Consider the following 15,618-nt stretch of genomic DNA (forward strand, 5'->3'; position numbering starts at 1 on the left):
CCTTCCCATGGTATCCTCTTGCCATCACCCCCCAGAAGACGCAGGAGCAAATGCTCCTCCCTGGTATTATGCTGGGACCGGAGAAGACAGGGGAGGGGGGGGGACATTTACCTCTACCCAGGGTGATGATGGGGCAGGAGGGTGCCCCTCCCCCGTGGGGCTCTCTTCCCAGTAATTGGCATCCACCTCATCAGGAGGGAGGGTGTAGTCGGGGTATCCATGAGCCACCCAGGGCTGTTCTGTAGGGAGCAGCCCCACATCCTTGGAAAGGTGGCCGTGAGGATACAGGGAAGTGTTGGGTGCGTGCGTGAAGGGGGGGAGAAGGAGAAGGGGGCAAGAGGGAGGGTTGTTGAGAGGGGTGGGGGGGACAGAAGAAGGAGCCGATCAACAGAAAGAGAGAAAAAAAGAGAGGAGAGAACATGGTTAGTTAGTGCGGGCCCCCTCCCTCTTGCGCCCTGCGGTGGGGGCAGAAGAGGAGGCCCCCTCATCCCAGATCATTTTCCATCTCCAAGATAAATTGATCTGAAGGAGGGGGGACAGAATCACACACACCCCTTCCACTGGCTGGACAAGGAAGCCAGCATCTTGTGGGTAGGGAGGGTGAGGGGGTGGAGAGAGGGTCCATTTGGGGGAAGAGAAGTCCAAGAGAAAAGCAGAGCCAAAACTTGGGAGGGGGGGGGTTGTCCAATGTGGTTCGCCAACCCTGTCTTGGGAACAGCGAATCCAATCTGGACCCAACCCAAAGGGGGGGGGGAATATGCCTTGGTATGTTTTGTAGCTTCTGCTGGCTGATTTCTCTTGCTCGGGACAGCTTCTCCGTATCTCACGTCTGGGGGAATGTGGGGGGGACGACACACATGCGTTGCACCGCAGAGAACGAAGGCACATTTTATGCGTGGGGGTGACACCGACACACACACACACAGAGACAGATGAGACAGCAGGCAGAAGGGGGGGAACATGGGAGGGGGCAAGGAGATCCAGGGTGTGAGAGCTGGCTGGCCATCATCCTTCCCTCTGGCTCTACCTGCTGGTAGCTGTTTCCTGGCCTCCGGGATCCGCCAGCGCCGGCGTGCGCCTGGCCCCCCGATTTGCCCAGGGAGATTTTCGTGGCTGAAGATTTCCCCCCGGAAGTCGCCTTGGAGTTGCTGCCGCCGCCGCCACCGTTATGGGCCTTCCCGTTGCTAAGGTGTTTTGAACTGTCCTTCCCATTTTTGGGACCCGGCTTCACGTAGGCAGGTGCCACACCCCTGGACTGGCGTTTCTGGGGCTGCTTGGGTTTGGGTTGGGCGGCGGGCTTGCCCTTAGCCAGTTTCTAGTGGCGCCGGCCGGCCGACAGATTGGAGGAGGTGAGGATGGTGAGGAAGGTCGCGGCGGGGATGACGAAGATGTGGCAGCCACATGACAAACAGGGAGCAAAGACAAACACAAGCGTGATTCCAACAACAGCAGGTGTGAACGGCGCGTCGGCTTCCCTCCAGAAAACACAACCCTTCGCTTCTCTCCAGCGCTCCCCTTCTCCTTCCTCCTGTCCGTGTCCCTTTCTACCTTCAGCCACGACAGGCCACGGATTGCCTGCCTGGCGCATCCGGATTGCCCCGTTCTCCATCACCATTTTCCCCTTGACTTAGAACAATGTGTTTTGGGTCTTGGCCTCTGGGAACAGGGTGGGAGGGAGGAGAGCAGCCCCCAGTTACGAGGAGAGGGTTACTTCACCCGCCAGGAAGATGGACCGTTTAAAGATTATGAGAGAGAAAGAGAGAAGTTTGGTACCACTGTAATTTCCAACGAATGAACATTTAGCATGGTGAATTGCGAGAGACAAGCAGGGTCTGGAGAACTTGCTTTTTAAGAACAACAGCGATCTACAATTCCCCAAGTCTACTCTACTGTTGTCAATGGCTGTGGATTCTGGGGTCTCTAGTCAAGGGAAAAGAGCTTCTCTGGGGGTCAGGAAAGAGGGTGGCTGCTGAGGGCACCGTGGCCTGTCCTCTGAGCCCAGGGGTGCTCAACCTGCGACTCTACTTTGGGAAGGCTTTGGAAACCCAACAACGGTGCCACCGTCACCAACGGCTCAGTCAAATTTCTCGTGAGGCAACATCCTTCAGTGGGTGAGAGAAGGGATGAGGAAGGGGGAAAGGGGTGAAAAAAAAATCCCTCCCCTCCCATTTGAGATTAGTCATGGAAAGTAAGTAGGTGGTGAATTTAGAGAAGTGATGTATTTCTTTTTAGCTGCAGCCAAGATGGGGGAATTAAAGGGCATCCCTGGGCAGAATCAACAGCATCCTGCATTCAGGATGTGGACGGACACACAGAGGTTCCGTCTCTCCCGAAGCCCTCTCAGCTGAAGAATCCATCCAGGCCGGCTCAGAGATGAGGAAAGGCAACTTTCTGGATGCCAGCTCAGCTTCCTCTTTCGGTTCTGGGAGCTGGGATCCCAAAACACCACTTTTCAGTCTTAAAAAAACGACGGCCCTGCGCGGTCGGTCAGGAGAGGTGACTCCTGCGGCTTTTCCTGACTGCTCCTTCTCTTTCCAGGACCACCGGAGAGGACTAAGGAGAAAGGATGGGGCTCCCTTTATATCCCTCCCCCAACAAAAATTGGCGGCCGATCATGCTGTTGTAGAACAGGCAATCCGGATGGATGGATGGATGGATGGATGGATGGATGGATGGATGGATGGATGGATGGATGGATGGATGGATGGATGGATGGATGGACGGATGGACGGATGGACGGACGGACGGACGGACAGACGGACGGACAGATGGATGCAGGTGGACACCAGGGTGGGATTCCACAGCCACATAAGGAGGACAAGAAACTCTCAGATACGAGGACAGACAGACTGACGGACAGACATTTTTTGGAGGGGAGGAGCATGGGCTGCCCCCGCTCCCCTTTACCTGCTCACTGGCTCCCCCTAGAGGCAGGGAGGAGGGAGAGCCCGTCCTTCCCTCGTAATAGTAGGGGTACTGGTAATCTTCCTCCATGTCCTCATCATAGTACTGGGGGTGGGTGGGGGTAAGAGAAAACAGGGGTTTGTTTTCCAAAAAACAAAGATAATTCAAATGTTGAACTCCAGGAAAACCAGTTCAGAGAATTGGGCACTAGGTCCTTAATGCGTTTCTAGTGAAGGGGGCGGGGGGAAGCCACTTTTAGTCCTTTCTGTTTTTTAAATTTAAATTTAAAAACCCATTGGACTGAGGCCATTTGCGCAGGAGTTACAATGCGCCAACCTTCCAAGACCTCAGTGGCCCCGCTTCTGGAAACCGTACAGCAACAAAACTCACAAGACTTTATTCCCTCCCATCCATCTTTAATAATGAAAGGTAGGAAACCTCTTCCAGAACCCCAATTTATGGCAGACTTCAGAAGGGGAGGGTCTGTGTGGTCTTTTAAGGGGGCGAGAAGACAGAAGTGTCAACTCATTCAAGAATGAACTCAACACCTTATAAATTTTAAGTTAATTATGGTTTCCTGTGCAGAGAACTACTGCTCCCAAAGCAAAAACATTCTTTATCTTGAAGTTTGAGAGTAAACCTTTCCTACAATCTTAAAAGGGATGCCCTTGGCTACTTCCTTAATGGCCTATATCTTTAAAAGGCCACTTGTGTGCTTTGGACGTGATTAGGGATCATTTTACTCTGGCATCCTTCTCCCCTTCTTGTCCCATCCCCAGGTATCAAACTACAGTGGTGCCTCGCTTTACGCTTGCCCCACATTACGACAAATCTGCATTACAATGATCTTTTTGCTATCACAATTGCGATCGCAAAACAATGGTCTAAATGGGAGAATTTCGCTTCGCGATGATCGGTTCCCTGCTTTGGGAACCGATTCTTTGCAAAACGACGTTTTTTAAACAGCTGATCGGCGGTTTCAAAATGGCCACCAGGTAAATAAAATGGCTCCCCGCCGTGTTTAGGGACGGATTCCTTGCTATACAGGTAGCGAAAATGGCTGCTGGACGGTGAGTTTTAAGCCCATTGGAATGCATTGAAAGGTTTTCATTGCGTTTCAATGGGCTTTTTATTTTCACTTTACTATGTTTTCACTTAACGGCGATTTTCCTGGAACGGATTATCGCCGTTAAGCGAGGCACCACTGTACAACTTCCACAATCACACCTGTAGCTCTCTGCTATGGAGGATTGTGGAAGTAATAGTCCAGTACATTAAAGAGCACCAGATTTGGCAACGTGTTCTAAAAAATATCCCTGAATCTAAAGTTACGAAACCGCCACACCAGTGCAACAATATGGCCTACCGCTAGGGATGTGCCCTTAATGTCATTTTTTTGGATCCCAACTCCCAGAATCCTCCAGGAATTCCGTAGGCAGAATTCTGAAAGTTCCACCCCGCAGACCCAAACGTACCAACACCTGCCTTTTGCTCACCAGGAGAAACGCCTAGCCCTTCCGGGTCTAGCTGCAGCCTCACTTCCTGTTGTGAATGTACGGAAAACGAAGCGGCTGCGGTGCTTCCTGGGAGTGGAACTTTTTCAGGTGGTGCCAATGATAGACCTTTAAGGACCGTGGGACTACAACTCCCAGGAAGCACCACAGCACCTTCCTTTTCGGTGTCTTGAGAAGAGAAAACAGAGCCAGAGCTAGGTCATGAGGCCTTGGAGCTAGGCCCTTCTCCAGGTGAGTGAAATGCTGGCGTGTGTCTGGAAGAGAGATGCAACACCAAGAAGAACATTGCTTTTCCCCCTCGTTGCTTGGGAAGGTTGAAGGGGAATCCATGGTATGGATTCCGTGGCCACGTCCTAAACCCACCCTCCCCCTCTCCTGTGCCTCTCCTCTCACCTCTGGCCTGGGGGCGGGTCTCTGCCGGGCTTCTTGGGCTTGAGGCTTCTGGGTGGCCTCGTCGCAGTCTGGGCTGTAGTGCTCGCAGTAGTCGTAGGCAGCTTGCGGGTTGGAGGCAATCAGAAGCTGTTGGATGTCACCCTGGTTTGGAAGGGGAGGGAGAGGAGAAAGGGGAGGTCAGTCAACCTTTGGACCCATCCATCCAGCACTCGACGGGTTAAATCATCGTGCTACCCACATGGAGGGCCATGGGTGGGTAAAGACATTCAGAGCCGGCCATGGCTACCAGGAAAGACTGATTGGTTGGTTGGTTGGTTGGTTGGTTGGTTGGTTGGTTGGTTGGTTGGTTGGTTGGTTGGTTGGTTGGTTGGTTGGTTGGTTGGTTGGTTGGTTGGTTGGTTGGTTGGTTGGTTGGTTGGTTGGTTGGTTGGTTGGTTGGTTGGCTGGCTGGCTGGCTGGCTGGCTGGCTGGCTGGCTGGCTGGCTGGCTGGCTGGCTGGCTGGCTGGCTGGCTGGCTGGCTGGTTGGCTGGTTGGCTGGTTGGTTTCATAAATTTGTGTACCACCCAATTAATGGTGGACACTTCCCCAGCCGGTTTACATCAAAGGAACCAATAAGTATCGTATAACAGTGGTTCTTAACCTTGGGTTACTCATGTGTTTTTGGACTGCAACTCCCAGAAGCCTTCAGCACCAGCTGTGCTGGCTGGGTTTTCTGGGAGTTGCAGTTCAAAAACACCTCAGTAACCCAAAGTTAAGAGCCACTGTCATATAACGTAACTTTACTTTACTTTATTTAGACTTATACCCTGCCCCTCTAGACAAAATCTACTCGGGGCGGCTTTAAAAAATGATAAAATGCAATAGAATAATATACTTACTAAAACCTAATAATACAACCAACTAACTAGTAGATATATAACATAAAAAAACAAATGAGACTGAATAATCAAATGAAGTCAAATAACCCAATTAATCAAGGGGAAGCCATTCAGCTCAGCGCAGAAATGAACAAAAACAACCAACGGCAGGACAGTAGAAACCAAAGCAGGAAAGCAACGAAGGATTGCCATCCAGTGGCTTAGGTGAAACCAAGGATACAAACCATAACATAGTAAGAAAATATCCAGTGAGATAATAATAAAATAATCTACCATCACAATAGAATATGGGTCCCAAAAATTAACCAAGGATGTTGGCCTAAGAGGCCCCCTTAAACAATTCGAGTTTTACTGATCTTCTAAAGATCCGTAGGGAGGGGGGAAGATGTTGGAAAATGTCTGTGTATCGCCTGAAGCCCTGAGGCAGATTAACTATGCTTCACCCCACCCGCCCCAGTCTGTGTTTCAGCTCTCTGGTACAGCCCTGTGGGACTCGGTGGGAAACGGACAGTGGACCAGAGAAAGGCCTGATCCAAGCCCTTCGGGCTCTTCTTGTATCCTCATGGGCTGCCTCGGTATGAAGAAACATTCACCACACTGAGTTAAACTGTGGAACTCCCTGCCACTGGATGCAGGGACGGCCCCTGACAAAATCAGAACATTTTAAAAAGGAGGATGGGTGGGATCAATCCAGTATGGGAGGGGAAAGCCAGACCCAAAAAGGCCCCTTTTGCTGAGATCCAGCTCAGGGGCCTTAAAATGTGAGAGGTGGTTACCTCAAAAACTTCCTCGTCCAGGATCCGGGTTCCAAAGACGGTGATGCCCCGGGTGTCGATGACCGGGTGGTTCCCCCGGGGCAACGGCCGCGTCCCTTTCTTTTTGCAATCCAAGATCAGCGTCACCTGCTTCTTGTTGATGCTGAGGGCGATGCGATGCCACCTGCAGAAGAAGGGTGCCGAGGGCATGAGATTACTTTTTTTCTCTCCAAGCGAAAACGTCTTTCTATCGTTCACCTGGCCTGAAAGCAACCGCTTGTGACGGTTCCTGCCTCTCCTCCACCCGTCACTCTTTGAAGAACCCACAGGATGGAAGCCAACCGGCAAACAAACCATTTTTACCACTTGAAAAGGACATGTAAACGTTCATGTGCATTTTGTTATCATATTTATTAGGGATCAATATTTCTGTGATGTGGGGGGGGCCACCCCAGGGGTGCAGCAGAGAGCCTCTGGCCACCCCACTTGGGATTCCCTCCGACACCCCCCCCCGGGACTTTTATGTTCCACCCTACATTCATAGAGTTAAAGACGCTCAGTAAATTGAATTTAAGAATAATAATCTGATAACTGCAGAGCTGGAAGGGACCCTATGGATCCCCAAACCCCTGTCAAGGGAGGCCGAGTGGGGGAATCGAACTCCCAACCAGCCGCCTAAACCACTGAGCTAGCAAGTTAGGAAGGAACCAGCCGTTCTCTCCTAACTAAGAAGAAAGGGAAAAACGAAATGCATCCTACACAGGCTGATATCCCTGTTGCTGAGCAGAGTAAGTGGCCACTAAAGTAGACCCAAGGAATTGGTGGGAATCTGATGATTCTGCTCCTCCATAAGGGCCACGGATTCCACGGGCCTGCCATAGTGGGGATTCACTCTGCTCCATCACGGAATTTCAGCCACCTTGTGTATCTCACCGCCACCTCTCCACCCTGGCGCCACATCACGATCAATTGCGTTTCCCCATTCCGGAAATGCAGATTCTTTTCTGTCTTTTCCCCCCTCGGGGATAAAAAAATATATGTGCAGATAACATCATTGTCCTTAGTCAAGGATCAGGGCCAAAGGAGGCAGGAAAGCAGGCGAGCCTTGACTGATCCGTGCATCTTTTCATTCAGGCGCAGCGGTGGTTGGGAGAGGCTCCCACGCATCCTCAATGTTTTTCATTTTGTGTCATGGTCAAGGGACGCAGACGAATAACCAGAGGGAGGGAGGCTGATCTTTCTAGCTCGAGAACTATCGCATTGAAAGGAATCCGGGTGACTTGGGACACCAGAGATGAACCAGAAAGATCTAAAACCAGGAGGTAGAAGAAATCAATGTCTCACAAAGAGATGTGGGGTAGAAATTTGGGGAGGGTGGGGGACTTATGAGTCAGCAGCATCTGGAAACGTCACTTTCAGGAGGCTGTGAATTCACTCCAGGTTTTACAGCCTACACTTTGCATGAGTCTCCCAAGAGACTGAACCTGTTTGGGGAATTCAGCACCATGGAGAGTTCCACGGAAGGGCAGGATAAAATCCGGAGCGTTACCACCACCACCACCACCACGACCTTTGAGAATAGGAAGCAACTGGGGAAATCATAGGAAGGGAAGTTTAATATTAATAATAATGACCATGATCATCATCTTCTTAGAACGGCAGAGCTGGGAGGGACCTTATGGGTCATCGAGAGTCCAGCCTGTGTCAAGGAGGCAGAACGGGGAATTGAACTCCCAGCCTCCGGCTCCAGAAACCAGATGCTTAAACCACGAAGCTCTCCAGCAGAAGAACTTCCCAGGTTTGTCACAGAAAAGGAGGAGGAGGAAGGAAGGATAGGAAATCATAAGGATTCCTATGCCAAGGAAATCCCAAAACATAGCTCAGGCAACGGGGGGGGGGGGGGGGGGCCGCAACAGGGATAAAAACCCACACCAATCTACACCCGCTGGCTGGGTTTGCTGGGGTCACCCTGCGTCTGCAATTCAAGGGAGCTGAAAGGTGCTGGAGGTGAGCTTTGTGGATTGCCTGGACCTCCAGAAAGACAAACAGGGTGGTCCTAAATCGAATCAAGCCTGAATTCTCTCAGGAGTCAAAAATGGAAGAACCAAGGCTGTACTCCTTCGGGCAAATCATGAGAAATCAGGATTCTCTGGAAAAGACCATCATGCCGGGAAAAGGTGGAAGGCAGCAGGAAGAGAGGAAGACCCAACATGAGATGGACTCGCTCCCTAAAGGAAGCCACGGGTGCGAGTCTACAAGAGCTGAGCCGGGCGGTTGGAGGACAGATGGTTTCGGGGAGGGCTCATTCATAGGGTCACTACGAGTTGGAAGCAACCTGAAGGCGCATAACAACAGCAACAACAACAAGATGCATTTGGGAACACACTAAGCCCCCCCCCCCACTCATCCACACACAGCTCAGCCACATCCTTGAACGTCTGCAGAGTTTAGGAACCTGAGTTTCCTTTTTAAAAAAAAAAATGAAGGGGGAAGCGAAGATTGCTCCTCGGAAAGTTCTGCCTGAACGTGCCCCTGGCGGCTGCCAAGAGACATTTCGGCAGCTGCCAAAACCGGTGGGGACACACTCACACATCTGGCCTCTTCCAGCCTTCCGGAATTGAGCGAGGTGCGCAGGTGGGTCGGGAAACGGGTCTCTTTTCACGGGGTATTCCCGTCCTGCGGAAGAGACCGTCCTGCGGACCCCAGAGGAGAGGCCCTCCTCTCTTTTTTTCAAAGGGCCTCCAAGATCATCTCCAGCCAATTGAGAGGTCTTCTGCCCACCTCTGGAATCCGCATCCTCTATTCTATATTCGAGGTTTTAAACGGGTTCCCGGTTTGCTCCAGAGTCTCGGCTCCTGGAGAAAAACCTCGAGGGCGGCAGCTCCCGCTTCTCAGCGCCTCCCGAGGCTGCCAACGTCCCCATCCCCCCCCCCCCCGACAGCCTTTGCTACACGCCTGGCCTTTCGGAAAGGACACCTTGGCAGAAATCAGAGACGTTGCGCACTGTCGAGGCGGGCGAGACATTCCCATCTCTTCGCCCGAGAGCCGGTTCCTAGAATAACTCCCAGCGTTATACGAAGGGAGGCTCACCCGTGTACAGAGTCTGAAGGAACATGGAGTGCACGTCTGGACCTGGACAGGGAAAAATCCCGCCATGCGCCCCCCCTCCCCACAACTCCCGCCTGCTCCAGGTAGCAGCCGCTGCAAACTTCCAGTCTGGTGAATGTCGCCCGAATTTCTGCACCCCAGGCCTCCTTTCCAGAAACAACAAAGGACATGCAGGGGGGCGGGGGCAGTGGGTTTTACTTCCCAAATAAACAAAATAAATAAATAAATAAAATAAATCCATTTCTGGGCACAATTCAAAATGCTGGTTTTAACTTATTAAGTCCTAAACGGCTTGGGTCCAAGCTATCCCAAAGATCATGTCCCCCTCTATGAGCCGGCTCAGGTGTTAACATCACCGAGGGGGGGGGAGGCCTTTCTCTTGCTCCCGCCACCTTCCCAGGTGCCTTTGGCGGGGACACTGGGAGAGAACCTTCTCTGTGGCTGCTCCTTTAGACTTTGGAACTCCCTCCCACTGGAAATGAGGCTTGGCCCCCACTTTTCTGTCCTTTGGCAAACTGGCAAAAGACCTTTACCTTCAAGCAAGCCTTCTGTCAGTGACTGGTTCGCTGAGTGCAATGTTTAGATGGATTACTGCTTTGGCTGGATTGTTTTCAGTACTATGTGTATTTTCCATTTTTCAGGGTGGGTCTCCATTTGTTCCTTTAAACGTATTTGTATACTTAATTGTTTTAAGCTTTAACATTGTCTTTCAAGGACGTAATCTACCTTTTTATATTCACCGAGCTTTACAATATTGGCTTTAGTGATGTTAGCTGCCTTGGATCCCTTTTTAAGAAGAGAGGAGGGGTAAAAAAAATACAGTATTTGCAAGAAAGCAAGAAAGGAGCCCAGCACGCCTAAACTAAGGACCCTCCAGAGGGTGGAGGGTAAAAGAAGGAAGCAATGGGGGGGGCACGGTGAGGGGGCACTCACTTGCCATCCGCCAGGTTGACCCCTCGGAAGATGGGGTAGTCCTCGGGGGCCGGGCGGCCGTTCTGGTCCTCGTAGAGGAAGACAGGGGAGCGTCCCAGCTCCACGCCCAGCTGCTGCAGCCCGTGTTGGTTGTAGATGGAGAGCAGGAAGGTCTGCAGGCCGGATTTGGGCTTCACCAGCGCCATGATGGAAAAGTCCTCCGGGAATTTACCTGCAAGGAGGGGGGGAGGAAAGAAGAGATGAGGGAAGGATCAGGCTCCTTCAGGACTGCGTTCCGCCCAAAGGCCGTAGTTCCCGACCTTGGGTTCCTGGATGTTCTTGGATTGCACAAATGCGCACACACACACACACACACACACACACACACACACACACACACACACACACACACACACAAATACACCAAATCCTGAAGAGCACAGCTAGGAGTAAAAAGGCTTCTGGGAGTTGTAGTCTGAGACCATCTGGGCCCCCAAGGGATGTGTCTGTGCCCATTCTGGGGCAGGAGGGGGTCGCCTAAAGAGCCAATCGGATTGCAGGGCTGTAAGAGTCAGGAGGGCCACCTGGGGCTGCCCTGGGTCCCCCCCCCAACTAGTTCCCGGGCCATCCATCCCTTGAGAAGGATCCCCTCCCATTGCGTCAATTCGATGACACCTGGGAAGAATTGAGACAAGAGTTCTTCCCCCCCCCCTCAGGGCTGATGCGGGTGTAAAAAAGATGGGTGAGCAAACTGCACCCCCAGCTTCTCGGTACAGCACCCAGCCTCACGGGACACCTCACCCCCCCCAAAAAAAGAGGCTTTCCTAGACAAATTGAGCAATCTATAAAAATTGGGGGGGGGGAATTCAGTTATAAAAACAACAACAGTGTGGTTCTCAAAACAAGACAAAGGCAAGAGAAACAGATCTCCGTATTAGACCCCCTTTAAAAAAAAACAATCACCAAGCGAACAGCTAGCTTTCGATGATCCTTCAGCTTCCTCAGGCTGTGCACCAAGATCTTGGGCGTAGTCCAGAAAAAATGGCATCGTATTTAGCACCCCCCAAAACACACCATTTCCAGCCACCTCCAGTAGCGGAAAGTGATTTTGGTCCCACTGCACTTTTAGCAGATGTTAGGCCCAAATGGAATTTGGCGTGGCCTGGGAATGATGGGAGTCGTAATCCCCAGGGGAACAACACAAGTTACAAGCTCTTACTTAAAAGGACTGAAAGATTTTTGTGCTGCCTTTTTTGCCTGATTGGATGATGTTGCAGCTGCCTCTCTGGAGAGTCCAAAAAAAGAAAAGTAACTTTTTCAAGGGGAACAGGAGAGGGCTGGTGCAGTGAAGTCATGAAACGGGCCGCTTGCGCCATTTTTAGATGTGAGCTCATCCAAAATCAAGCCAGCCGAGTTAGCTGATTGGGGTTTTAAAAAGGCCACCATGCCCGGAAATGTGGAAGGCAGCAGGAAAAGAGGAAGGCCGAAGGAGAAATGGATAGACCCCAGCAAGGAAGCCATGGCCTTCGGTTTCCCAGTTGCTGAGCAGGGCTGTTTCGGAGGTCACATTTTGAAGGTTACCCTTTCTTAGGACTGACCCGGGTTGGGTGGCCCTTCAGGGAATGGCGGGAAAACCCCTCACAGCCTGGGGAGGGCGGTGCCCCCTCTACCAAGGAAAAGGCCTTCTCCTTCCCCCCCCTTCCCCAACACCCCCTCCACTAGCCCAGCCTCCGCCAGCGTTCACCCCAGGGTGGCCTTACCTGGGAAGAGCTGCCGGGTGGGGGCGCTGATCTGAGCCTGGCGGGAGATCCGGTAGGCGACATCGGGCCCCGATCCGGAGCGCCGCTTGGGGCAGAAGCCGGTCGTCTTGCGGACTCCTTCCGGCTGGTTCTGGAGCCGCAGCACCTTGAGGACGTCCACAGGATCTGTGGCTGCGGGGGGAGGGGAAGCGAAGGGTCAGCAGAGAAGCCGTTCCCCCTCCAACCTCCCTCCCCAAATTCATCCCCCTCTTCAATAATCCCCTAATAGTACACACACACACACACACACACACACACACATTCATGGCTCACCCAAAAATGCCACTTTCCCCTCCTCGGCCCTGCCCCTCTGGCTTTAAAAGACCTGGGAGCACACAGACACTGATCACGTGATGCTGACTCACATCATCATCATCATCATCATCATTCCGAAGTGGGGAGGCCTTTGGCCACTTATAGTTGTAGAATTGTCAAATTGTAAGGGGTGACCTCAGAGGCCATCTAGTCTCACCCCATTGCCCCAAAGCAAAATGACTTGATAGTGCTGCAGCATTTGGACTCAAGGGCACTATCCCACCCTCTTTAGCCAAGGAAGCTGGCCCTTACCAGCTTCCTCTTAGGAGTTCTGCCAAGTTAAGGAAGGGCAGAGGAGCAGAAGCGGTTTGAAAAGGTGGCAACCCGGTGCCTCTCTGCTTAGGGCAAGGCCTAGCCAACTTTCTACAGTCACTTTGCTATTGAAAGAAAATAAAACTCCGTTTTTTCTTTCTTTTTTTGGAAGAGAATCCAAAACAGATTAAGACAAAATGCGGATGATGAAATTTAAGAACCCTTCAAAGATTTCTGAAAATCAACCAGGAAGAGGGCAAGAATGATCCCAGGAACCTGCCAGGATGGCTGGGGGGGGGGGGGAGCTTCCGAAAAGGGCAGCAGGAGCGCCCCCGAAAGGCAGGCCTCGGTGGCTTCCCCCTTTAAAGCTGGGGGGCAAGAAGGATTCTCCCTAAAAAGTATCTATGGGGAGGCGGGGGGGGGACTGGACCCGAACCCAGAACTTTGGGTCCAGAACTGTTGCGCTCCTTCCCTCTCCCTCGTCTCCCCCCCCCCCGCCATAAGAGGAATACGGATCTTTTCAGGTGGGGTGTGGGACCAGCCTGGGGTCCCCTCGACAGCACACACACACAGAGAGAGAGAGAGAATATCGGCATTCCGATCGGCCGGGCGAAAGGAGAAGCGGCCTCTTTGCTCCGCTCGCGTGAAAAGCCTCTTTGTTCGGCCCCGGGAGCGGGGAGCGGAGGCACGCGCCCGCACGCTCAAAAGAACGCGCGTGCACACGCACACCTCGCACACACGCGCGCACACACGCCCGGACTCTGAAGGAAGGCGGCGATGGACCGGGTGGAACGCGACTCCCCGCCACCCTGGCAGGGCGAGGGTGTGTGTGTGGGGAGAACGTGTGGACGAGAGCGCGCGCGCAAACGCGTTCCTGCGTGTCTGCCTGGACCCTCTCCTCACTCGAGCATTGTCAGGCAGCGGCAACCAGCCAAGCGGAGAAAGAATGGGGGGGGGGGGGGAGAGAAAAGGCAGAGATCCTGACACACACCCCAAAACGCACACATACACACACTCCAGCAAGAAAAGAGAGGGTTGCGTGGGGCGAGACGGGCCAGAACACACGTTCCTTTTTTACTTGACTTTTCAAAAAATCTCCGTGCAAAACATGTCTATAGGGCCGGCTGGGGGGGGGGGGCGGGTTACTCAATTAAACTTGCAAGACCGTCCTTAGCAAATGAAAAGTGCTTTGCTTCAATACCCAGAAAGGGACTCAGCCCCAACCTTTCCTTACCGGAAGGGTCCCTCCGCCCTATAAGTCTTAAGATCTTTGGGGCAGGCCTTCCCCTCCCCCCCCCCCCACAACACCCGCAGGGATCCCTTTGACAAGGAAATCAAAGGGGCCTTTCCGGTGGGGATGGCGGTTCGCCTGCGATCCTCTGAGCATCCCCTGTAACCCCCTCTCCAGCCCAGAGAACCAGAGAGGGTGATTTATTTTATTTCGTTTTATTTATATACCACCTTTCTGCGTCTCCCTTTTGACTTTCCCGCTTCTTCTTCCTCTTGCACCTCCTGTTTTAGACAGATACTCTGAGCCTGCCTCGTGCTTCCTTTCAGAGTCCTGCAGGGAGCGATCCCTCTGTCTTTTCCGTCTGCCTATCTGGCTAGGATTTGGGCTTAGGCTGTCCTCTCTGAAAGGCACGTCCAGGAGGGATGCCGTGGACAGAGTCCTGGGTTCGAAACCCCACACAGCCACAGAAACTCACCGGAGGAATGGCACGGGTAGAACCACACCTTAAACATTTCCTGTAACTTGAAAGCCCTCTTAGGGTCGCTATAAGTCGATTCTGACCTGATAACAGGTAACACAGAGAAACATTTGAAATGCAACTTCCTTATTTCTTTGCTTCTTAATAGCTCATTCTTTTGTTTCTGTTCATGGAGTTTTCTTGGCAAAGATACTGGAGCGGCTTGCCCAGTTCCTGCTCCTGGTGGATCGCGCTTAGTCAGAACTCTCCACTATGACCTGTCTGCATCCCAATCCCCAAAAAAGGGAGTGCCAAAGAATGCTCCAACTACTGTATAATTGCACCCATTTCACACACTAGCAAGGTTATGCTCAAAATCCTCCAAGGTAGGCTTCAGCAGTATGTGGACTGAGAACTCCCAGAAGTGCAAGCTGGATTTCGGAGCAGAGGAACTCGAGACCAAATTGCTAACCTGCGCTGGATTATGGAGAAAGCCAGAGAATTCCAGAAAAATATCTACTTCTGCTTCATTGACTATGCCAAAGCCTTTGACTGTGTGGACCACAGCAAACTATGGAAAGTCCTTAAAGAAATGGGAGTGCCTGACCACCTTACCTATCTCCTGAGAAACCTATATGTGGGACAAGAAGCAACAGTTAGAAATGGATATGGAACAACAGATTGGTTCAAAATTGGGAAAGGAGTACGACAAGGCTGTATATTGTCACCCTGCTTATTTAACTTATATGCAGAATACATCATGCGGAAGGCTGGACTGGAAGAAACCCAAGCCGGAATTAAGATTGCCGGAAGAAATATCAACAACCTCCGATATGCAGATGATACCACTCTGATGGCAGAAAATGATTAAAGAACCTCTTAATGAGGGAGAAAGCGGAGAGTGCAAAGAACGGTCTGAAGCTCACCATTAAAAAAACCCCTAAGATCATGGCCACTGGTCCCATCACCTCCTGGCAAATAGAAGGGGAAAGTATGGAGGCTGACAGATTTTAATTTTGGGGGGGTGGCTCCATAATCACTGTAGATGGTGACAGCAGCCACAAAATTAAAAGAGACCTGCTTCTTGGGAGGAAAGCTA

The 15,618-nt window shown here is 51.9% G+C and overlaps 2 protein-coding genes across 5 annotated transcripts in view; both read right to left on the reverse strand.

Moving 5' to 3' along the window:
- COL11A2 (collagen type XI alpha 2 chain) overlaps positions 1–15,618 on the reverse strand; it is an 86,659-nt gene that overhangs the window by 55,423 nt on the left and 15,618 nt on the right. The window contains exons 2-7 of one of the 4 annotated variants that reach the window (XM_072987127.2): positions 12,226–12,396; positions 10,487–10,697; positions 6,467–6,629; positions 4,812–4,952; positions 1,028–1,315; positions 112–261 (exon numbers count right to left, since the gene is read on the reverse strand). In XM_072987127.2, the coding sequence (XP_072843228.2) occupies positions 112–261; positions 1,028–1,315; positions 4,812–4,952; positions 6,467–6,629; positions 10,487–10,697; positions 12,226–12,396 (1,124 nt within the window). Of the gene's footprint in view, positions 1–111; positions 262–1,027; positions 1,316–2,907; positions 3,010–4,811; positions 4,953–6,466; positions 6,630–10,486; positions 10,698–12,225; positions 12,397–15,618 lie in introns of all 4 variants that reach the window. The other 3 variants (XM_072987128.2, XM_072987129.2, XM_072987130.2) reach the window with 3 other exon arrangements.
- Positions 12,015–15,618, reverse strand: part of LOC110070991 (RLA class II histocompatibility antigen, DP alpha-1 chain) — a 195,071-nt gene continuing 191,467 nt past the window's right edge. Inside the window, exon 6 of the transcript XR_013542430.1 lies at positions 12,015–12,025. The gene's annotated coding sequence lies outside the window, so the exon portion shown is untranslated. The remainder of the gene's footprint in view (positions 12,026–15,618) is intronic.

This window comes from Pogona vitticeps, chromosome 2 (assembly GCF_051106095.1).
Source record: "Pogona vitticeps strain Pit_001003342236 chromosome 2, PviZW2.1, whole genome shotgun sequence".
NCBI lineage: Eukaryota > Metazoa > Chordata > Lepidosauria > Squamata > Agamidae > Pogona > Pogona vitticeps.